General features: G+C 41.0%; 1 protein-coding gene across 2 annotated transcripts in view; it reads left to right on the top strand.

Annotated features, from left to right (window-relative positions):
* The first annotated feature begins 477 nt into the window (after positions 1–477).
* Positions 478–24,894, top strand: part of PPA2 (inorganic pyrophosphatase 2) — a 101,081-nt gene continuing 76,664 nt past the window's right edge. Inside the window, exons 1-3 of one of the 2 annotated variants that reach the window (XM_052641914.1) lie at positions 478–658; positions 17,220–17,284; positions 21,160–21,204. In XM_052641914.1, coding sequence (XP_052497874.1) covers positions 478–658; positions 17,220–17,284; positions 21,160–21,204 — 291 coding nt within the window. The remainder of the gene's footprint in view (positions 659–17,219; positions 17,285–21,159; positions 21,205–24,894) is intronic. The other variant, XM_052641915.1, reaches the window with a different exon arrangement.

Genomic DNA, 24,894 nt, shown 5'->3' on the forward strand with positions numbered 1-24,894 from the left:
GTCGGGAAGATCCCCTGGAGAAGGAAATGGGAACCCACTCCAATACTCTTGCCTGGAAAATCCCATGGACAGAGTAGCCTGGCGGGCTACAGTCCATGGGGTCACAAAAAGTTGGACAGGACTGAAGTGACTGAACTGAACTGAAGTGACTTGGCACACACGCATGATAAACATGATAGTAAATGCTGTCTGGATGAGTGAGTAAAGGAGTGAATGCATGTATACATTAATAAGTGGCAGTGAGCTCCTCAAGGGTGGTGGGCCTTGAACCTCGATCTCGCTGCGGGTACCCTTGTGCAATCCTGCCAGTTTGCAAGGCGCTCTAATTTCTAGGAGCAGTCTCCACCGCCAGCGTGGCGGGGGCGGGGTCCCAAACCTCCGCCTGGGAGTGCCCACTCCGGGCGGTAGGGGGCGCCGGCGCGCGGCCGGGCGGGTCCCCCGGCACCACCCGCGCGAAGCCGGACCAGTGTCTACGCCATGCGCGCGCTGCTGCCGCTGCTGCGCACCAGCTGGGCCTGGCCCGTGGGCGCCGCCGCCGCCGCCGCCGCCCGCCTGCCGCGGGGAGCGAGCGCAGGGCCCGGGCCGCGTCGGACCATGGCCCTGTACCGCACGGAGGAGCGCGGCCAGCCCCACTCTCCCGATTACCGCCTCTTTTTCAGTAAGTAGCTCGCGGGAGGCCCGCCGCGCGTCGCACCGGAGGTCGGGGATGGGAGCGTGGCCTCCATCCCTGCGTCCGGCGGGCACAGCGCGGTCGCCGCGCGGTCCAGGCCACGTTCCCGCACGCGGGGGCCCGCGCCGAGCCGCGGGAGCCGCCTGCGAAGGGAGCCAAGTCCGCAGTCACGGAGCGCAGAGACGCAGGGCGGCAGGCGGGGCCGCGCCGGGTCACCCTGAGCGGGAGCCGCCGTCACTTGCCTGGGCCCGCAGCCGTTAGCCCGGCCCCCGCCGCGTTCCGGATTCAACTGTGGTGAACCGAGTTCCCGGGTCAGCCCGCCCTCCGGGTGGGCGTAACGAGGCTTCTCCGGCTAGGGCCGCTGGCGATTGGAGAGGCAGGCGGGGCTTCGGCGATGCTTGGTCCAGCTGTTCTTCTTTTATGGGGCGGGGCTCTGATGAAGGCTCTCTCAGCAGCCTGAATTTATACTCGGGAGTTTGCACCTTGAATGTGATCCACGATCAAGGACCTCGTTTGTTCCAAAGTAACCCCTTCTTCTCCCCAAATTGAGCAAATCCAGAGGGCGAAGCGGCTTAGGACCTTGACGTGGCCAGCTAAGATGGGAAAGACCCAGGTCTCTCTTAGTCTCATTTTCTTTTCTTTCTTTTTTTTTGCACCTGTATGTTTCACTGTGCAGGTTAGCTATGATGTGAAGCAGCGAGGTTGGCTGAGTTGCTGTCATCCCTCACTGATCTGAGAGCCCCAAGGGGAATAGTACCTTTTTTTTTTTTTGTAAAGTCGTCCTTGCCTTGCTGCTGCTGCTGCTGCTAAGTCGCTTCAGTCGTGTCCGACTCTGTGCGACACCAGAGACGGCAGCCCATCAAGGTCCTCCGTCCCTGGGATTCTCCAGGCAAGAACACTGGAGTGGGTTGCCATTTCCTTCTCCAGTGCATGAAAGTGAAAAGTGAAAGTGAAGTCGCTCAGTCATGTCCGACTCCTAGCGATCCCATGGACTGCAGCCTACCAGGCTCCTCCGTCCATGGGATTTTCCAGGCAAGAGTACTGGAGTGGGGTGCCATTGCCTTCTCTGCGGCCTTGTCTTACCGCCCACCAATTAGGAATGCCAACTCTAGAGACTTTGGGTCTCAGCTCGAATCTGGATTCTTTAGCTCTTAACTCTGTGATCCTGGACGAGTTTCCAAACTTGCTGAGCCTTGGTTTTTCTCATATGTAAAATAGGGCTGTAAGAATTACATGGCATAGTGTATGCGAAGAGATTAGTCACAGCGTCTAGAATATGTTATGTTGTTAATACTTGTGATCATTTTTGATATCTGTAATTTACAAAATGTTTACACGTTTCCAACTTGAGCCTAGGGTGGAGGCGTATTTTATAGGAGAGAAGACTCAATTTGCATAGTTTTGTGGTTACTGTCTTTGGGTTGAAAGATGCCCTGGAGCAGGAAATGGCAACCCACTCCAGTGTTCTTACCTGGAGAATCCCATGGACAGAGGAGCCTGGTGAACTACAGTCTATGGAATCGCAAGGAGTCGGACACGACTGAGCAACTGAGCACCTGCGCACACAGGCACGTGGTCATAAGGCAGCTGATACTAAAATTCCCGTTTTCTTTAAACTTTTCTCCATATTCTTTTCCATCCTTATTTGGTCAAGGCTAATGAAGTAGAGCGGAGAAGGCAATGGGACCCCACTCCAGTACTCTCACCTGGAAAATCCCATGGGCGGAGGAGCCTGGTAGGCTGCAGTCCATGGGGTCGCACAGAGTCGGACAGGACTGAGCCACTTCACTTTCACTTTTCACTTTCATGCACTGGAGAAGGAAATGGCAACCCACTCCAGTGTTCTTGCCTGGAGAATCCTGGGGACAGAGGAGCCTGGTGGGCTGCCCATGTGGTCGCACAAAGTTGGACAGGACTGAAGCGACTTAGCAGCAGCAGCAATGAAGTAGAGAGGAACCATTAACAGGAAGACCCAAATTTCTGATGGATTGTTGCAGAATGTTACAACATGATGGTTTGAGGAATAGCTTTCCATAGTAACAGTGTTACAGATTGGCAGATTTCAAAGTAGATAGAAGCTGTCTAACTCCTGAAATGGTGAAAGTATTTTAGATTTGTTATAAATACAGTAATAAATTATGAAGTGTGTGCTGGACCTGTTAGATGTGGCACTGAGAAAATTTTAGTTATGGGCCCAAGCGATTCATGATATCAATATAATTACTTAAGGAAAATATAAAAACACTAAAAAATATTGTATTTGAATGTTGGCTGAGAAAAAAACAGCCTTGAGGAAGGATCCTGGAGCATGCGGTGTAGCCTGCTGAGCACGGACTTTGGAATGGAGAGCCCTAAGCCCTGATTCTGGCTCTACAGTAACTCACTATGTGCTGTTGGCAGGCAGTGGCGTCATCTCCTACATGACCAGTGTCTGTAGCTGTGAAAGAAAGCAGTTGACCTCCCAGTGCTCTTCAAGGCCCTCCTTAGTGCCGGTATTCCCTGGAGGGGATGACTAAGAGATACTCCTAACATTATCTGTTAGGCATTTCTGAGGCTATATTGACCTCTTGCTGTGGTGTTTTTTTTTTTAAGTGCTTTGTGTTTCAGACTCATGACTTTTCTATAGCTGGAATGCCACAAATAAAATATATTTAATGTAAATATAAAATATTATATTTATATCTCATTCAGTTGAAATAACTGACAGAAAAGAAGAAAAACGATTTTACTGAGGTTGATGGGCAAAAATTAGAAGGAAGTAAAGTAGTTTGGAAGAGAGGCCAAGTGGTGAGATAGCCATCGAGGATTGTTGGGTTGAACAATTCCTCAATTAAACGCCAGATGGCGTCCTTGACCCAGGACAGTTTACAGTTTGCGGAAGCGATAGGACAAAGTGAAATGAAGCCCCTTCGGTGTTAGGGGGTTTGCGGGAAACTGAGCAATTTACTCTTTATAAAGGTAAATAAATTGGATATTTGTACTCTGGCAGTATCCATGAGCAGTAATATGGTGCAGTTCTCTCCCTTCAAAGAAGAGCATCAGTATACCACGTTTTTTGAAAAATCTTGTTTAGTATTGTTTAGCAGTGAAATCATTTCCCACATTTCCAAATATTTCCCAAGCCTCTGTAATACTAGTGAAGTTGGGAGGTTGGCTTTTTTGAATTTCATTTCTGTAAATGGTTCTCTTTACAACCATTCAGAAGAATTAGAATAAATGATAGATGCAGTACTTGGTTTTTCCCTTTTAATTGGTGTTAAGCCTTGTAGGAATGGTATTGAAGTGAGACAAGGTGATGGGGAAGAGCATCCTGGTGGTAATCATGAGGCCTCTTGGCCCTGTAATTTATTTTTTGTGGGGTCTTGTGTGAGTAATTGAACCTCTGACTACTTCATTTTATTGAACCATGGAAAGAGGAGATCGGAATCAGTCATTTTCCAAACTGCTTAGTTGAGCACAAGCATCCCATGGTGTGTTACTAGATTTTCTTTAAAGGAAGAGCTTCATGGTTTATTAAATTAGCAAACCGCTTCCCATTTTATTATGTTGGGGAGTGACTGTGTGCATATTAAAGTTCTTGGAAATTTTTATGTAACGTAACTTGTCCCAAACTTTTGAATCCCAAAGCCTCTGTTTCTCAGAACATTTGTTGACATTTTAGTAACTGTGGAGTTTCATAGAATTCTATTTGGGAAACAGTGAGTTCTAGATTAATAGTCAAAAGACTTGGGTTGTAGAGGGGCGGGATGGGGAGGGAGACAGGAGGGAGGTTCAAGGGGGAGGGGAAGTATGTATACCTATGGCCAGTTCATGTTGATTTATGGCAGAAACCATCACAATATTGTAAAATAATTATCCTCTAATTAAAATTTTTTTTAAGTGGAAAAGAAAAATAGGTTGTAGGCTTGGCTTGACTACCTTGGGCAGCACTTGATTTCCTTTAGCTCATTTCTCCGTCTGTAAAATGGGAATAGCACTGATGATTTTATAGAATTTCTGTGGCAGCTAAACGATACCATATTTGTAAAGATTATTAGCGTCTCATGCGTGGTACAGTGTTAATGTTTAATATGTATTATTTCTTTTTCCCTTTTGACTTTAAGACACTAGACCAAAATTCTTGTTAGATTTTATAAAGGATGAGAACGGTGGGATATGGATAGAATTGGATACTTTGACTGTGTCCCAATTTATCAATTCCAAGTCTCAGGAGTTTTAATGGGTACTGATGACCTGCAGTCTTTTGAATTAGTTGTGAAATCATAATGAAGTAAGACTCGTTCATATAGGACTAGAGACATAACATTGTATGCCAGTATTCATTTGGTAGTCTGCATGTGTTTCTTTCATTCATAACATATAATTCATTATTTAAAATTTTTTAAGTTTTCTGAAAGGATGAGGAGAAACTATGCTTTTCATAATTTGGATTTTTGTTACTGTGGGATAGGTGACTGGTTCACTTAGAGAAATAATGCCATAGATAATTCCAGTTGCTTTTATTTAGCATGAGAAGGAATCATGCAATTTTTAAACAATAAATTTGTTTTATCATTTATAGTAAGCATATGTTTATGTTGAAATTATTATATGTTTTCTTTAAGTACATCATTTGAATAGTAGGAGCAATCTGCCATTGAATGTACCACACATCTGGACTTAATAAAATTTACAGTGAGTACTACACAAAAGGTGTGTTTTGAGCCTTAAATATATGAGTTCTTATAACCTTTTTTTTTTAAATTTTGCCTATATCATAGAATTTGAATTAACATAATAGAACATAATGGTTATTTTGTGGATAGAGAAACATTAACCGTCTTTATTTGGTTTTTGTCATTGCTATAGCTTCCAGTAAGAATGTCTGTAAATGGTTTTAGTAATCATATGTGATAGTATGTTGGTACTTGGCCTACATGTAGCTATTTGATGTATATGATACATATAATCAGATACAGGTTTTGCAGTCCATTTGATTTCCTCACTTGGTGATTTAAGTGAACTTTCATTCTGAAACAACTTGCTATTCTAAGAGAAAAACATGTAGATAACTTACAAAATGATAGAATGAAATCTCATTTCAGTCCAGCTGAGGGTAAAATTTTGACATTGTTTGGCAACATCTAATATATTTCCAGTAGTCATGTATGGATGTGAGAGTCGGACTGTGAAGAAAGCTGAGAGCCGAAGAATTGACGCTTTTGTACTGTGGTGTTGGAGAAGACTCTCGAGAGTCCCTTGGACTGCAAGGAGATCCAGCCAGCCCATCCTAAAGGAGATCAGTTCTGAGTGTTCATTGGAAGGACTGATGTTGAAGCTGAAACTCCAATACTTTGGCCACCTGATGCGAAGAGTTGACTCATTGGAAAATACCCTGATGCTGGGAAGGATTTGGGGGCAGGAGGAGAAGGGGACGACAGAGCTTGAGATGGTCGGCATCACCGACTCGATGGACATGTGTTTGAGTGACCTCCAGGAGTTGGTGATGGACAGGAACGCCTGGCGTGCTGCGATCCATGGGGTCACAAAGAGTCAGACGTGACCGAGCTACTGAACTGAACTGAACTGAACATATGTTGATGGGCCTGATAGAATTTGTTAGCTAATGCCTAGTAGGTATGTAGTCTGATTTTTGACAAAGTGAAATACCACAGTAAGGTGGTGGGGGTGACTCCCATTTGTTTTTCTCTCTCCTCATAAATATCCAAAAGTGATAGTAGGTGCATAAAAAAAGATAACCCTGAAACAACAGATAAGAAGGAGCCATTAGAGCTGGTGATTTCAGAATATTTATAAAGGAAGAAAAGCACATGGAGGTGTGGTTATTGGTGAAGAGGCACAGAGGAAGTCCCAACTTAAGTCTGTGTGCTGAGGGTCTGTAGTTTGAGAGGAAGCTGAGCTGCTTTGCAGAACCTCAGGGTCTGAGGACATGTTGATATATGGGAGAGAGGGTGAGAGAGAGAGACGTGAAGCTTGACACAGGAGGAGCCGTTTAAGTTGTATTATGGAGTGGCAGGCACATGGGTGTTTTCTGTGCAGGCCTGGGGCTTAGGCCATGGACTGATTCCTTCCCCAGAAGCTGAAGGGCGTGTTTGGAGATCGGCAGGACAGCCTGATGGTGTTGCTGTCCCTCTGACTCAGGGATGTGCCATTGTCACAGCTGGCTTCTTAAGCACACGTCTTCGCAGGAAGCTGGCCCTTTGCCCAGCCTCTCCCACACACCCCAGCCTTTCCTAGTCTTTTATTCTTAACTATAGACCAGCTTGTCAGGGGTCACCTTCAGACAGGTTTTCCTCACTGCTACTGTTATCTACCAAACTGCTTTGTCGAAAGGTGACCTTCATATGGCAAATTTAATAATCAACTGAAAATTCTCCTCCCAGGTGAATTCTCCACAGTATTTTCACAGTCTAACCCTCTTTCTGCCTTGAAAATTTTTTTTTTCCCTTCCTGGGACAACACTTTCTTTTATCTTCTTTTGATAGCTTCTCCATCAGCAGTTCCCTTTGCTGGATTCTCTGATCTGAACTCTAACCTTTGAAATGGCCCAGGACTCAGTACTTTGCACATGTATCTATCTTTTCTCTCTCTAGGGCAGGGGTTGGCAAGCCCTTTCTGAAAAGGGCCAAATAGTAAATAGTTTAGGTTTTGCAAGACCGGTGGTCCTTCACAAACTACTTAACTCTGTGTTGTGGGGCAAAGGCAACCAGCGAGTAAAGGTATGCGTATGGCTATGTTCCAGCAAAAGGCTGTTTATAAAAGTAAGGACAGCCCTTGTGCTGGATTTGGCCTGTGGGCCAGAGTTTCTGTTGCTGCTTTTGCTGTAGATGATCCCTGCCTCCCAGATTTGTAATGTTAGCCCTAGTCTCTTCCTGAGCTCAAGATTTACGCATGCGGTAAATGTACTGCATATTTCCACTGAAATGTCCGAGAAGTTAACCTAAAGTTAATGTGTAGAAAACAGAACTCCCTGTCCCCTACCCCTACCCAACTATTTCTGCCTTCACACCTGGGAAACATTGTTTTGGCCACTCTTACCCTATATCTAGTTACTAGTCTGTCCCTTCAGTCCAGCTTTTGAAATGTATCCAGAAGACAGTCACCTGTCTCTGCTCCCACCCGTGCTCCTGTATCCACGTCACCAACATCTTTCACTTGACCGATTGCAGGGGCCTCCTGGTTCTTCACCCTGCTCCACCACTGTCCCCTGAAGCCTGCTTTCCACCAGAAGTCATGAGATGTAAGTCTGAGCATGCCAGGTTCTGCTCTTACTGTTGCAAGGTCCCGTGTGACCGGATCCTGGGCTTCGTCACTGAAGGCTTTGCTTGCCTCTCTTCCTTCTGGTCATCGTGCTCCAGCCATCTTGGCCTCCTGGTCTCTCCAGCTGCCCTGCGTTTTCTCGCTTCCGTACCTCTGCGCTTGCTCCACATATGCAGTGTTCCTCCTTAGACGTCTGCTTGAACCTCTTCCTCGCTTCATTCCGCTGCCCTGCCATTTCCATATAAAATATTATCTCCTTCCGCTATTCTTTTCTTGCCCTATACCTGATCAAGTTAAAAGTATATTCATTGCTTCTATGCACCAACCCCTGACCACAATATAAACTCCACAAAAGCAAGGAATTTGTATATCTAGTACCTAAAACAGTGCTTAGTATACTGTATGTGTTCAGTAAGTATTTACTGAATGAATGATTTTAAGAAAATCTTGTAAACTAAATGGGAAAAAGAAAAGAGAACCAGAATTTTTCAGAGTCACACAGATATCCACTGAGATTTCAGAAGCGATTGCACCCATTAAGAAGGAAGAGGAGGCTATGAAGAAAAGGCAGTCAAAGAATAAGAGCTTTTGGAGATTAAAATCTGATTAAGACACAAAAGTCCATAGAAGGGGTAGTGGGTAAATTGGTGTTCTGTTATTTTAAGCCATCAAGTGTGTGATAATCTGTTACAGCAGTCCTAGAAAGCTGATACAGAGAAGTTAGAACATAAGGTAAAGAAATCTACCAGAAAGTAGAACAGAATGTCAAAGAGACAGCAGGAAGAAAAAAAAAAAAGGTAGAAGAGACATAGAGATTTACTCTAGGAAGTCTTAAGATTTGGATACTGTGAGTTCCAGAAGGAAACGACAGACAAAATGAAGAATTTTCAAAGGAATAGTGAAAGAGATCTAAGAATTTAAGTACCCAAGTGCTCTGAGTCCCTGACTCTTTACTGTGAAAACTCAGAAAACAGAGGCTTTTATAAAGACCCTGAGAGTCCCTGGGGTTGGGAGGAGGGGAAATGGGGAGAACAGGCCACCTGCAGAGCACCGAGAACAAACTGGTACCTGATTACGAGCAGCCCTGAAAACCCAGACTGGAGTAACGCTTCCAAAATTCTGAGATCGTTTTCCTTCTAGAATTTACCCTGGCACCCATTAATCCGGGGTGTAGGCTGAATCAAGACATTTCAGGCATTTACGGACTTTGGAGACTTACCTCCCATGCCTCCTTTCTTACACTACACAAGTTAGGAATATGCTCTTGCAAAAACAGGTAAAACAAACAAAGCTGAAGGCATGGAATCCAGAAAACAGATCTAAGCTGGAAACCAACAAAGCAGAGTCTCAAGGTGCCAAAAAAGCATCCAATCCAGATTGTAGCAGAAAGTATGATTTCCAAAGGGAGCTATTTGGTTAGAGAATTCCATCGTTTCTGTGGAAGCTGTGAGACATTTGAATAATTGATAGGTATGATTATGACTGACTAAGGAAGGAAGAAAATTAGAATCACAACTCAAAATAGAAGTTGAACAGAAACGGAAATTATCTGTAAGATTCTGCTTGGCCAAAAATCAACATCTAGCAATGCTTCTTAAACTTGCCTGACTCGTATGCTTACTAATAATTTAAATACCCAGATTTCTCTCCTTATGATTCTGATTAACTAGGTATGAGATCTGCTTAACAAGCAATCGAGGCTTTTCTGATCTTTAGGAAATACACTAACAGGAAAAGCATGGAAAACTCAATAGGATTATAGAACATTTTCTCAGCTTTGAAGTGAAAAAATGTAAGTGCAGAAGATAAAAAATTAGGAAAAAGAATGAAGAAAGAGAAAAAGCCTGTTAGTTGAGTCGAGAAATACTGTTTATGTCTTGATGAAGCAAGGAGTAAAGCTGTAAAGTATTGGCCAATAGAGAATTTAAAGGGATTAGATTGCAGTCAGACGGACTAATCTTACCTTTTAGAGCTGAAATCTGTAGATAATATTCTAATATTATAAATTAAAAACTATATGAATATATTACAGTATTTGAAAAAGTAAATTGGCAACAACTTGGTTATAATTCTAAAGAAACAACCAGTCTGAGCTGTAGATAATGAAGTTCTAACCTAAGATTCAGTTCAGTTCAGTCACTCAGTCATGTCCGACTTTTTGCGACCCCATGAATTGCAGCTCGCCAGGCCTCCCCGTCCATCACCAACTTCTGGAGTTCACTCAGACTCACATCCATTGAGTCAGTGATGCCATCCAGCCATCTCATCCTCTGTCGTCCCCTTCTCCTGCCCCCAAGATTATCACTGCTTTATTCTCAGGCTCTAAGAAAGGGCTGTTTCTGATGTGTGCTTCAGTTCTGTCTTTAAAAGGTGGCATACGCTGCCACAGTGCTTGCTGCTTGTACCAAGTCTGTCCATGGCTCATAGGTATAGTATGGATTACCCCATTCATTTTAGACAGGATCAGAGAGAAGGCAATGGCACCCCACTCCAGTATTCTTGCCTGGAAAATCCCATGGATGGAGGAGTCTGGTAGGCTGCAGTCCATGGGGTTGCTAGGAGTCGGACACGACTGAAGTGACTTAGCATGCATGCATTCATTGAAGGAGGAAATGGCAATCCACTCCAGTGTTCTTGCCTGGAGAATCCCAGGGACGGGGGAGCCTGGTGGGCTGCCCTCTGTGGGGTCGCACAGAGTTGGACACGACTGGAGCGACAGCAGCAGCAGCAGGATAGATAGCACAGGTTTCTCTGTCTAGAAGTGGAGTGGCCCTATGAAATTATCCATCAGCTGAAATGTTTTAAAGAAGCAATACCTTAGGAGACCTCTTGCTAACAAATACACAAGATAAATGGAGAGAAAGCACAGGGGCTCATGGACGTAGTTCAGAGCTCTGGCAACTTGCTGCTGGGATGCTGAGTGTAGTTCCCAGGAAAGGAGCTTGCCTGGCCACAGTCTCACTGCTCAGGGCTGCTTGATGCCTCCATTAACAGCTGCTGAAAACACACTGAATGCTGCTTTCATTTCTTTTTTTTTCGTAAAAGTTAAAATCCTCTTTGGATTTTTGTTGTTGTTGTTAGCAAAAACAGGCACTAATATAGGTCTTTTATAAAAGTGAAGTGGCTTAAACCAAACTTTTGAAAAACAGGGGATACCAGAACCTATCTTTAAACCCACCTTTAGAGAATCTTAATGCGTTTAAGAATCTTAATGCATTTAATGTTGCTTAGAACTCAACATTCAGAAAACTAAGATCATGGCCTCCGGTTGCATCACTTCATGGCAAAGAGATGGGGGAAAATGGAAACAGTGAGAGACTTTATTTTCTTGGGCTCCAGAGTCACTGCAGATGGTGACTGCAGCCATGAAATTAAGATGCTTGCTCCTTGGAAGAAAAGCAATGACTAACCTAGACAGCATATTAAAAAGCAGAGGCATTAGTTTGCTAACAAAGGTCCATCTAGTCAAAGCTACTGGTTTTTCCAGTAGTCATGTATGGATGTGAGAGTTGGACTTTAAAGAAAGCTGAGTGCAGAATTGATGCTTTTGAATTTGGTGTTGGAGAAGACTCTTGAAGAGTCCCTTGGACTGCAAGGAGATCCAACCAGTCTATCCTAAAGGAAATCAGTCCTCAATGTTCATTGGAAGGGCTGATGCTGAAGCTGAAACTCTAGTACTTTGGCCACCTGATGTGAAGAACTGACTCGTTTGAAAAGACCTTGATGATTGAAAGATTGAAGGCGGGAGGAGAAGGGGACAACAGAGGATGAAATGATTGGATGGCATCACTGACTCAATGGACATGAGTTTGAGTAGACTCCGGGAGTTGGTGATTGACAGGGAAGCCTGGCATTCTGCAGTCCATGGCGTCACAAGAGTTGGACATGACTGAGCGACTGAACTGAACTGAATGCGTTTAAGTGAAGCCTAATATCATACTTATAGTACTGACTCTAGAACACTTTGATGGGTTCTTATCCTTTCTTCGTATGTTAGGTCAGTGATTAGCTCTCTGATTGTGCCAAGAGGACTTCTTTGTCTTTCAGTTTATAGGATGATGCTGATCCTGATAGCGTGTAGTGCACACTAACTTAGCTGTAGGCATTGCTCACATTTTGGCACTTTTGTATTATGACATCTAGTACATTGCCTTTTGCATACTAAATTGTATATTACTTAATTAAAGGAAATTGAGAAAATTAAGTATCAGAGAAATCGAGTGACTTTATCAAGCTCAGCAACTACAAGGCAGACTCTTGCGCTCTGTATTCATTGCTCCTGTACAAATTTATTAGTATTATGCCCATCAAAGCATTATAATTATCAGAGATCTAAGGCCCTATTTTATTTTCTCAGACGTTTTTCTTTTTTTTTTTCTTTATTATTATGTTTTTAAACTATTTCATGACCCAGATGGCTTCTGGTAGGTTTGGTTATCTGAGTCAAACCATTCATTTACTTTTATATTCTTTTTGCCTTCCAGAATGGCAATTACAAAATTATTTTAATGTATGTATTGGCACTGCCTTAGTGTTTGAATATGTTTAGACCCCAGTTTGAAGTGACAGATGTCAAAGAACACTTCCACAGATCTTTAGCTTTTAATGATCACAGTCTAGTCCTATATTCCCTCATACCTGAGTAGCACATGCTTCTCTTACATCTTAATATTTGTTGAGACTTGTCCCCAGTTAACAAGAGCTTTAGGGAAACTTCACACCAAGTCAGTGTGCTAGAGGTATCATTTAGTCTTAATTCCAGGTAGCCCAGCTATTCTGTCGAGTTTCTTATACTTCATTAAGTTTAATAACAAACTTTCCTGGTTTGTAGAACTTCCTGAATTCTTAGAGCTGTGGTGATTGTTAATTTCCATCAGTGATAGGTTGCAATAGCAACCTAGTAATATGCTAATCTTTCTTTTGTTCAGAATTCTACCTTATCTTTATGACTTAGTAGAGAAAAGAACCGCAGATGGGTGATTGTTATTTGCAGTAAGTGCTCCTATTTATACCTTAAAAAGTACTAGAGTTTTGTAAACTGCCTTCTTTTTTGTGTGAACAGTTCTGAGCTTTAGTAGAGATACAGACTCTTTTAAACACCATCACGGTGCAGAACAGTCTGTCACTCCCCCAGATTTTCTCCCCGCTCCTCTTTTAAGTCAACTCCACCCTCTCCCCTTAACCTCTGGCAACCTCTGGTCTGGTTTTTATCCCTATAGTTTTGCCTTTTCCAGAATGTTATCTTAGTGGAGTTGTTTGAATCTAGCTTCTTTCACTTAGCATAATTGCATTATAGATTTTTTTCGTTTTCTTTTGTGTATCAATAGTTCATTTTTTATTATGGACTAATGGCTGCTGCTGCTGCTGGACTATTGAGTAAAATGCCATTGTGTGGGTTTAGTAGTTTGTTTATCCATTTACCAGTTGGATATTTGAGTTGTCTCCAGTTTTTGTGATTATTGAGTAAAGCCACTATAAACATACACTGAGAAGTTTTTGTTTGAGCATAAGTTTTCATTTTTCCTAGTTAAGTACTTCATAGTAGAATTTCTGGATCATACGTTTATAAGAAGCTGTCAAACTATTTTCCAAAGTTGCTGTACTGTGTTCAATTCCCCACCACTACATTTTATTTTAATAGAAAACATGTAAATGGGACCCGCTTAAGTAACTTTGTCATTTATAGAAAAGTAAATAATCTTGCAGCAAACTGATAATCTTGTTTTCTGTTCTTTTTAAAAATTTTTTTTATTGAAGGATAATTGCTTTATAGAATTTTGTTGTTTTCTGTCAAACCTGAACATGAGTCAGCCATAGGTATTGTTTTCTGTTCTTTGTGTTGCCCATAGATGTCTTTCAAATCAGGCAGAGAATTTGAAATTTGAAGTGGTATGTGAAAGAGAAGTTTTTTTTTAAGGTGCATCCTTTTTAACTGATGGAAAAGAGCTTTATAGATCTTCAGTTCAGTTCAGGGAAAGTTTCATATCCTTTGCCACTTGTGTGCTTTTTCTTATCTTTATCATAGTTTGTGCATCGGGTCATACATAAGTCACTTTGTTGCTGGGGTGGGAAAGGGTAAATTATATTAGTAGCTTGTACAGAAAAATGAAGTAGTAATAGAGATATTTGCTCAGCACATATTAACTGAATGCCTACTAAGTGCTGGGAACTTTTCTGCATTCTGAGGATCCAGTAGAGAGCCTAATAGAACAAACAGAAACACAACAACAAAAGGTCTTCTTTCTTCAGAAACTTTAGTGATAAGTGGTAAGGAAAACCCACAGAGCATAAGAAGCGGAAATAAAATTTTGGTGGAGTGTAGGCCATTGTTAAGTTATATATTTCTAATTTTATTGGGCTGAAGCCATTGTTTGTATTTGTTCATTTGTTTAAATAAACTTTATTTTGGAATAATTTTAGATTGGACAAGGTTGTAGCAATTGTACAGAATTTCAGTGTATCTTACCATGTTCCCTAACATTAACATCTTTCATTACCACTGTGCATTTGCCAAAGCTAAGAAACCCAACATTGATACATATTATTAACTAATTCCACATTTTATTTGGGTGTCACTGATTTTTCCACTAATGTCATTTTTCTGTCCCAAGATCCAATTCAGGGTACCACATTCCTCTTAGACATTGTATTTCCTTAGTTTCCTCTGATCTGACAACTTCTCAGTCATTCCTTTCGTAAGTTTCTTTCTTGATGACCTTGAGACTTCGGAAGAGTATTGGTTAGGTATTTTGTAGAATGTCCCTCAGTTTGGGTGTGTCCAATATCTTTTTCGTGATGAGACTGGAATTATGGGTTTGGGGGAAGAACATGGCAGAAGTGAAGTACCTTTATCTCGGCATATCAGGGGATCCATGCTATGAACATGACTTGTCCACTGGTGGTATTACCCTTGATCGCTTGGTTAAGGATACTGATTGTCCGGCTTCTCCACGGAAATGTTTTTCCCCTTCCACACTCTGTTCTTTGGAAGCAAGTCACTAAGTCTAGTCCACACTTGGGGAATAGGGTAAGCTTTATTTTTTGTGGGGGGAAAACATCTACATATATTGTTTAGGATTTCTCTGAAGGAAGATTAGTCTCTTCTGTCATTTTTATTTATTTATACAATCATTTATTTGTATTACTGTGGATCATGTATATTTATTGTATACTTTGGATTATAATGCATTACAGGCATACCTCATTTGGTTGTACTTTGAAGATACTGAACGTTTTACAAATAGTTTTGTGGCAGACTGTGTCGTGCAAGGCTGTTAGTGCCAGTTTCACAGAAGCTTTTACTCACTTGGTGTCTCTGTGTCACATTTTGATAGTTCTCGAAATACTTAAAACTTCCATTATGATAATATTTGCTGTGGTGATATGTGATTATGATCTTTGGCATTACCAGTATGATTCATTGAAGACGCAGGTAATGGTTAGCTATTTTTTTTTTTAGCAATAAAGTATTTTTTAAAATGTATAAATTGCTTTTTTAGATATAATGCTATTGCACACTTAATAGACTAAATGTAGTGTAAACATAACTTTTATCTACATTAGGAAACCGAAAATTTGTGTGACTTTCCTCACTGTGATATTCGCCTTACAAACAGTGGTCTGGAACCAAGCCCGCAGTGTCTCCAAGGCGTGCCCGTAACCATTATTTACCTTGTTGCTCAACTTGCTCCAGCTTTGGCCTTTGGGAGCTCTTTCAGGTCGGCTCCTTTCCCCTTTGACGTGCCTGTGAGTGAGTGATCGTCGCTCAGTTGTGTCTGACTCTTTGCAACCTCATGGACTGTAGCCTGCCAGGCTCCTTTGCCCATGGAATTCTCCAGGCAAGAATACTGGAGTGGGTTGCCATTTCCTTCTCCATCGACATACCCATAACTTTTTTTTTTTTTTGGAGCATTTGGTCACTTTCTGGTACTCCAGGATATTCCAAGCTCATCTTGTATTTTCTTTGCCCCAGGCGTAGAATAAGCCTCTTCTTCAAGAAACCCTAGTTCTTTTCACTGGAGAATGGTATTTAGAAACCAAGATTTGGGTGTTCTGTATACTCATTGCTACTGGAGTGTTAGCCAGTCCTCACTTTATTTATTAAAATATTTTTAAAGTCTAAATTTGAAAATTATACCAAAGAAGTAGCAGGCCAGAAGTAGTGCATACCTTGACTTTGGAAATTACAAAGTGAAAATTTCCTATGGCTATATTAAGCCCAGCTTTTGGAAACACACATTCCAATAAAAGTATACATTCATATTTTATTTAAATAATATATACTTTTAAAGATATTTTACATATATATTTCAGTACACAATGAGGATAAAATAGTTTCGGTTATTCAAGTTTGTTTTTGTTTTAAGCTTACCTTAATGTTAGCATCCTTATCACTGAGTGAAACAAATGACTTGTTTCTTTTATTTTGGTAGGACTTTTAATCCTTTGTTTCATGTGGGTTGTCGGTAGAAATGAGGAATTATGTTGTTAGGTTTCTCTTGGGAAAATTGACATCAGTTTTAGCCCAGTTCACCTATTCATGAGCCTCTTTTCGAAAGTAAGATTTTTTTCATATTTGGAGTTTTAGTCTAATTTAAACTTTTTACTTTGGAAATTTAAGCCACAGGGGTAAGTGAATGATTTCAACAGCCCAGATATAGTTGATTTGGTGTGTACAGCAGTCCCCCTTATTTGTGGTTTTGCTTTTCACGATTAAGTGTTAAATTATGTGCCACTGTGCTCTGAGTAGCATGATGAAGTCTGCTGCTGTCCTGCTTTGTCCCTCTCCTGGGCATGAGTCATTCCTTTGTTCATCCTTAGTAGGTAGATGTCTTGGTTGTCAGACCAACTGCCCAGACAGAGCTTGTGTTCAGGTAACCCTTATTTTACTTAATAATGGTTCCAAAGCGTAATGATGCTGGCAATTTGAATATTCTCCTCCTGTTCCTAACTTGTAAATTAAACTTTACAAGTTCTGGTCATATGTAGATGTGTATAGAAAAACAAAACAAAACCTGTGTGAGGTTTGCTACTATCAACATTTTCAGGCATCCACTGGGGTCTTGGAAGGCATCCCCCAAAGATAAGGGAGGGCTATCATTTTTCTCTTTGGTCATCAGACGAGCAAGTTTTAAAAGTTGAATTAAACCTTAAATTGGGAGTTTAAGTTAATTTTGAAAAAATGTTAACAGCTTGTTCAAAATTTAAAAGTGGGTAAGAGTATAATTGCTCTAAAGAATAAGCTAGTTCATTGCTTTAATTCTGTGTTTTTGTTTGTTTTCCTTTGCAGAGAATGTAGCTGGTCACTACATTTCCCCCTTTCATGATATTCCTCTGAAGGTGGACTCTGAAGAGGTATTGTTTTAACTTGTTTGGGGCATGAAAATATATACTTCTAGTATCACCATAAGATGCTTTTTGGAAGCATTTCAAAAAGAAAGGTTTTGGTTGGCGGTAGAGAAGGGCAAAGGACAATTAGCATCAATTATCTTTGTAACAGGATTATAAGCCCTCTTCATGAATTAGAATTTGGATAAGAAAGGGTTTCTTCCAGGAGGACTTGGGAAGAAAGAAGTGTTAGTAGTCTGTGAGGCTTAGAATTTGGTAGCAAATAAAAATTTAAGGTTAAGAATTTGGAAGGTTAACAAGAGGCTTATTTTTAATAAGAATAGTAGTGGTATTAGTAATAATAAGATAGTAACATTTGCAGATTATCTTCTGTTTGCTAGCCGCCATGTCAATATATGCCATTTTATTTAATCCTTATAAATTGCTATTATCATCTCCAAGGACGCTGGAGCTGAAGCGTCCTCGACTTGGACACTTTGTCTAAGGTCACATAGCTGGTGAGTGGCAGAACAAGGATTTGATTTAGCATTTCTGATCACAGAGTTCATGCTGTTTAACCACTCTACGAGATCAATGCTAGAAAGATACAGTTGGAAAAATGGCAGTCTTTGAATAGCTATTCTTTTAGAACCTAGAATTACATGAGAGGTGGGAGAGTCGAAGGGATGTAAGTCACGTTGGAGGGAAATCTGCTGAAGATGGAACTAAGAGGAGCTCAGAATTTGGAGCATTCCTAGGGCTCTCCTGACTAATTGGCGAGATGGCATCATTGGTAGTGAACGTTAGTAGTCACCGCAACCTTGGCAGTTCTTTCAGTAAGATCCGAGTAGTTAACTGGCTTAGTTCACTGCCACGTTTTTCAGTGACCAGAACTACATTCCAGGATGAGATTCCGTGGGGCTGGTTAGTGCGGTTGGGTTTTCCAGAACCGTGGTGGGATCAGTGTGGCATAGAGGCCAGGGAAAAAGTGGGGAGCTGCTGCAGCTGCGAGTCTGGTTTGACCTTTCCAGGGTTACCTCAGGGGCCGACTCTCAGGTGTCACAGTAAGGTTATGGCACATGGGAATAGGATGTGTGCAGCCTCCCAGGTCTTCACAGGCTTGGACTGTCCTTAAATATGATAATGGGGGGCAGTGAGAGCCGAGAGTTACCGAGTGCCGCTCGTGCTTAGCCAGGCACTGAGCCCAGAGCTTGACCTGCATTATTTCCGTATGTCCAGGGGTACTGCTACCGTTTTTATTTTGCTGATGAGGTGAAGTGCCTTGCCCATGGTCACAAACCTAGTCTGTTGTGGAGATGAGATTTGAACATAGATGCTGTAACTCCACAGACTGTAATTTTTTTTTTTTTTTTTTAGCGTTTCTTCAGGTTTTATTTTAAATAATAGCAGGTGTAAAGTCAAGAAGACCATAGGCAATGGTGACTTGATCCAGTAAGCAAAAGGAAAGGTATTTTATTCTAAACAATTATTTACAAACACATTTAAAACTATAGTCATTTCCTATAATGTCTATAAAATTTTCCATAAATAATTATCCCAGAGACATCCAAGGAAGAGGACGTTCAGCAGCATCCTCTACAAAGTCTGTATCTTAGCTGCTCTTGTGTAACCCTTCTATCTCACTACTTCTGAGTAATATTCAGCTACAGGACAAGGAGTCATGTAATCTGGAGAGAGAAAGGAACCGGTGAGAGAACATAAAGAACTCTACAGTACTGTGTGTGTCTCTGAGTGTGTGTGTGTGTGTGTGTGTGTGTGTGTGTCCCCATGTCTTGTTTTGGCCAGTGAGCTGTCCACCCTAGGTATCTCACATCTCCCAACCACTCTCTTTGATTTTGGCTTAAAGAGGGTGCATTCATTTATTATTTGTTAATTAATGTATTCATTCGGTAAACAGTTATTGCATGGTTACTATGAGTCAGACAGTATTCCGAGCACTAGAGTTGCAGTGGTGAATAAGGTGAATATAGTTCCTTCTCAGCCAGAGGAGACTAACGACCTGAAAATAAACAAGACAATCAGATACTGCAAGGTGCTAGAAAACTAGCAGAGAGTAGCGAAGGGTGACTAATAGGTGCTGCTTAGCGGGGAGTGGTGCACTGTGACCGAGTCTCTGTACCTCATAGCAGTAGCAGTGATAACAGTATTATATGGAGGAACTGTGTGGTAGGTCGGGGTGTAAGAGGAACAAAGAATGGGCTTTCTACATCCCGCTAAGTAATAATACTCTGCCTTAGGAGGATGGATTTGGGGGAACATGAGCTTTGGGCTTATGAAAAATTGATAACGGCAGAACAAAGTGTAACAGGTTGTGCGAATGAATTCTGGGCCCGTGGAGACTGGTACACGCAGTGGCTGTGTAAACAGGCTTCCCTTGTTCCCAGACTGAATGATTAGAGAACTCTTGCACCTTATACTTTGGGTGGTGGTATTTTAGGAAAAGAAATGATGTATCAGGCCTGACTTGGAATAATTGTTTTTCTGTTTGTTTCCTTCATTAGCTGTTTTGGTGTGTAAAAGTTACATATAACGTGTGAGCATTTGTGAATGGTGTAATTTTTCTCCCCAACCCGCCGCACAATGCTCTTTTAATTTAAAAGTGCTTGATGGAGACTTGGTAATCACACCTTGGTGGAAATCACAGGCAGGAGGCGCAGCTGAGTATTTTCATGGCTTGTTAGGCACACTCCCTGGAGTTTCATTTCAACAATGAAATGACTGTTTTAAGCATGATTACTGGAAACTGCCAGTCTTTCCTTAAAGACTGAACCGAGCCTTTGCTTATTTTGTAAAAATTGGGAAAATATACTTGAAGGAGATTTAGCTTTTCTAATAATTTGTTTTGTGGAGCACTTTGATGCTCATGCACTGGGGGTGTAAATGCTGAGAGAAAACTGCACTGGGCATTTGGTGGATTCTCTGTTGAATCAGGTTTCTGGAAACCTCTGGTGCAATGTTTATATGACAGGCATATTTTTATTGCTGTACGGTCAATACAGCTGTATTCGTTCATGAAATATTAGATTCAAAAATAGCGTCTTTTAAAAATTGAAGTGTAGTTCATTTACAGTCATTCAGGTATATAGCAAAGTGATTCAGTTTTGTATATATATGTATACATATTCCTTTCAGGCTCTTTACCGTTATAGGTTATTACAAGATATTGAATATAGTTCCCTGTGCTATACAGCAAGTAGGTCCTTGCTGTTTATCTGTTTTATATCCAGTAGCGTGTATCTGTTAATCCCAAATTCCCAGTTCATCCCTCCCTGCCTTCCCCTTTGTTAGTCATGTTTGTTTTCTATGTGAGTCTATTAATATTTCTGTTTTTATAAATAAGTTCTTCTGTATTATTTTTTTAGATTTCACATATAAATGATAGTTTATAATATTTGTCTTTGTCTCTCATACTTCACTTAGCATGTTAATCTCTATTTCTATCCATGTTGCTGCAAATGACATTATTTCATTCTTTTTAATAACTAATGTTCTATTATATGTATATAAAACATCTTCTTTATCCATTCATCCGTCAGTGAACACAGATTGCTTCCATGTCTTGGCTATTATAAATAGTGCTGCTGTGAGCACTGGGGTCCAAGTATCTTTTCAAATTAGAGTTTGTGTCTTTCCGGAATATATGCCCAGGAATGAGATTGCTGGATCACTGGTAGCTCTTTTAAGGAATCTCCATGTTGTTCAGGACAGCTGCACCAGTTTCCATTCCCACCAGTAGTGTCAGAGAGACCCCTTTTCTCCACACCCTCTCCAGCATTTACTATTTGTAGGCTTTATTATGATGGCCATTCTGACCAGTGTGAGATGGTACCTCATTGTATTTTTGAATTGCATTTCTCTAATAACCATCTTTTCTTTTATAGGAAAATGGCATTCCTACAAAAAGAGCACGAAATGATGAATATGAGGTATATCTAAAGGTTTTTATTTGTGTGTATCACTTATATTGTTTTCTAAAGACCTTGATGGTAGTCTGCATTTGTAAAGTGATGCTGAATTATTTTCCCTTGCAGAACTTATGAAAGCATCCTGATGTTTTTCTTCTAGTCTCTCTTTAAGGCAGCTAGGGACGATATTACCATTTTACTTTATTCCCTTATGGTAAAATATATATAACATGAGATTTACCGTATTACTTATTGTACACTTTTTAAGTGTACAGTTCAGCGACATTAAATTCTTTACCATGTTATACAGCCATTACCACTATCCATCTCCAGAACTTTTTCATTTTTTCAAACTGAAGCTCTGGACCCAGTAAGCAATAGCTCTCCACTCCACGTAGCCCTTGGTAACCCCTGTGCTACTTTCTGTTTATGATTCTGACTATTCTAGGATCCAGGAATATATGCTATATTCTACCTATTTGCTAAAATAAATGCATTCTAAATCCATCTTTCAAATATATGACTGTCAAACTTTTAATTGTTTTTGACTTAGGACCAGAACATTTGACTGATGTCTGTCTTCCCATTTCTTTCTGTTGATGCCTTTTTATCTTGCTGATTCCAGGAAACATTCCCTGCCTCTTCCTTAGCCTTCTCTTCCCTTCCTAACCTTATTGCCCTCTAGTCTCATCTGGCTGAAACTTTTGACCCCAGCCTTTGAATACCTCCAAGCATTGCTGTGGGGCTGTTTAATTCCTATCAGCTTTTCCTGCCCCTCCATCTTGTATTTTACTAAACTGATGTTTGTCCCAATGGTCCTAAACCATCTGCACTGGAACTGCTTAGGGCACTTGTTAATATTTCAGATTCCTGGTCCATCCCATATCTACTAAGTTCATGCAGGCTGGGTAGTCTTCACATCTAACAGGTGTTCTCTGCTCAGTCGCTCAGTTGTGTCCGACTCTCTGTGACCCCTGGACTATAGCCCTCTAGGCTCCTCTGTCCATGGGATTTCTGAGGCAAAAATACTGGAGTGGGGTTCCATTTCTTTCTCCAGGCACTCTTTCAGACTTAGAAATCGAACCTCTGTCTCTTGCATCTCCTGCATTGGCTAGTGGATTCTTTACCACTGTGCCACCTGGAAAGCCCAAAACAAGTGTTCCAGGGCATCCTATACACTCTGAAGTTTAAGAATCATTGCTCTACGTAATGGACAAATAGACATTCAGGGCCTCAAGTCTTTACAGGTTCCTAGAGACTTTGAGTGTTAACCTGAAAACAGTTGTTTCAGTGGGAAGAATGTTTACTGAGTATATATAGTAGTAGAGCCTAGTCAGTCAGTTGTGTCGGAATCTATCTGACCCCGTGGACTGCAGCCGGCGGGGCTCCTCTGTCCATGGGATTCTCCAGGCAAGAATGCTGGCGTGGGTTACCATCCCTCCTCCAAGGGATCTTCCCAACCCAGGTATCGGACCCAGGTCTCCCGCATTGCAGGCAGATTCTTTACCATCTGAGCCACCAGGGAAGCCAACTTAAAATTTAATTTTTAAAACATAGTTTGTGTGTTGGTGACTACCTGATTTTTGATTTGAGAATTTTTTTTTAATTCTTTTCTATTTTCCCCACCCCTCAGGCTGTAGTAACTACTTTCCTACTCTCTTTCTATGAATTTGGCTTTTTAAAAGTTTTCAGATTCTACCTGTAAGTGGTGCCATGCGGTATTTGTCTTTTTATGTCTGACTTCTTTTATGGAGCATAATACCTTCCAGGTTCACCCATCCTGTCAGCAAGGGCAAGATGTTGTCGTTTCTCATGCTTGGATACTATTCCCTTGTATATATAAAAAATGTATTCATTCATTTGTTGACAGGCACTGAGGTTGTTTCTGGGTCTTGGCTATTGTGAGTAATGCTATAATGGGCGTAGGAGTACAAGTATCTCCTCAGTATCTTGTTTTCCTTTTTTTTTGGATATATATACAAAAGTGGGATTGCTGGGTTATGTGGTAGTTTTATTTTCAACTTTCTGAGGAACCTCCATACTATCTTCCATTGTGGCTGCACCAGTTTACATTTCTACCAGCAGTGCACAAGGGTTCCTTTTCTCTACATCCTCGCCAGTACTGTTATTTTTTTTCATGATAATCATTCTAATGGACATGGCCTGGTATCTTAGTGTGACTTTGATTTGCTTTCTTTCCCTTGATGATTAGTAATGTTGGCCATCTGTATGTCTTCTTTGGAAAAGTATTTAAGACCTGTGCCCTTTTTTTTTTTTTTTTGATGGATTGGTTTTTCGCTATTAAGTTACATGATTTCTTTATGTATTTTACTTATTAACCCTTTAACACATATATGACTTGCAACTGTTTTCTTCCTTTCCATAGGTTGCCTTTTCATTTTGTTAATTGTTATCTTTGCTGTGCAGAGCTTTTACTTGAGTATGTTCCCTCTTGTTTATATTTTGCATTTGTTGCCTTTGCTTTAATGTCAAATCCAAGTTTATTTGATATTTTAAGGGTTACAACGAGGATAGAAGGGTTATTTCCTTTCTTTTTATACCCCAAGAATATAGATAAGGCAGTGTTAGAGAATCTGCCTGCCAATGCAGGAGACACAAGAGACAAGGGTTCCATTCCTGGGGTTGAGACGATCCCCTGGAGAAGGAAATGGCAACCCACTCCAGTATTCTTGCCTGGAAATTCCCATGGACAGAAGAGCCCGGCAGGCTACAGTCCATGGTGTTGCAGAGTGACACAGCACTGAGCACACACATATAAAATCTACTGACTGCTTTTTCATCCTTTTTTTTTTTTTTTACTGCAATAAAAATAGAAGGGGAAAAAATAGAAAAAAGAACTGAAGGAAGAGGTAAATGTCCCTAACCCAACATTCCAAATTTGAAACATGTCCCCTTGTGTCTTTGTGATTTTCTAATAAATTTCAGCAGGCCACTGTTGGTTTGTAATTAACATTAATCTTAGAATAAACAGACTAACATTGGCTTTAAAAAATTACAGGTCATGTGCACTTTAGCCTGAGAGAAGAAAAGCAGACTGGAAGTACACTCCTAGTGATTAGGAGCGAATGGTAAGGAAGAGTGTAGTTTGCAGGCTTAAAATGCAAACCTGATTTATTGTTCTCTTGGCGCGTAATTCAAGTCTCTGTGAGGGGCTTTGGTAGGTGTCGTTCTGTAAAAGGATTGGCACTAGCTTTGTCTTCTCTGTCACCTCTGAGTATTCATCTGCATGCATTTCTTCTCTTACAGCCAGACTTTCAGGGATGAATAAATTATTTGAGCATCTGCCGTTTACTTAGGTTTTTCTTTTTAACAGCTACTTCAGACATAGTTAAACAGGTGCTGGGGTACCTCATGAAAGAGCATAGAAAATGAAACATAACAGCAGGCCTGTATATAAGGCTGCTAAGATAGATATGAGGCATATTTCTCAGGAGCTGTTGTTGAGAGTGCATTCTCAACTTTGTTCTTTATCTTATTATGAGTATGCAGTTTTGTCGTGGTAAACTTCCGTCTCATCTAGAAGAACTTAAAAACCATCATTATTTCTGTGGCTTGATTTATATTTAATTGTGTAAATGGCATTCTTTGAGTTAACAGCATTCCTGTTTCACTAAGAAAACCCCAGATATTGTTTAGCAGTGCTTTAAACCAGAGGTTCTCAACTCTGGCTGCGTATTAAAATTGCTTATA

Source organism: Budorcas taxicolor, chromosome 6, assembly GCF_023091745.1.
Source record: "Budorcas taxicolor isolate Tak-1 chromosome 6, Takin1.1, whole genome shotgun sequence".
Lineage (NCBI taxonomy): Eukaryota > Metazoa > Chordata > Mammalia > Artiodactyla > Bovidae > Budorcas > Budorcas taxicolor.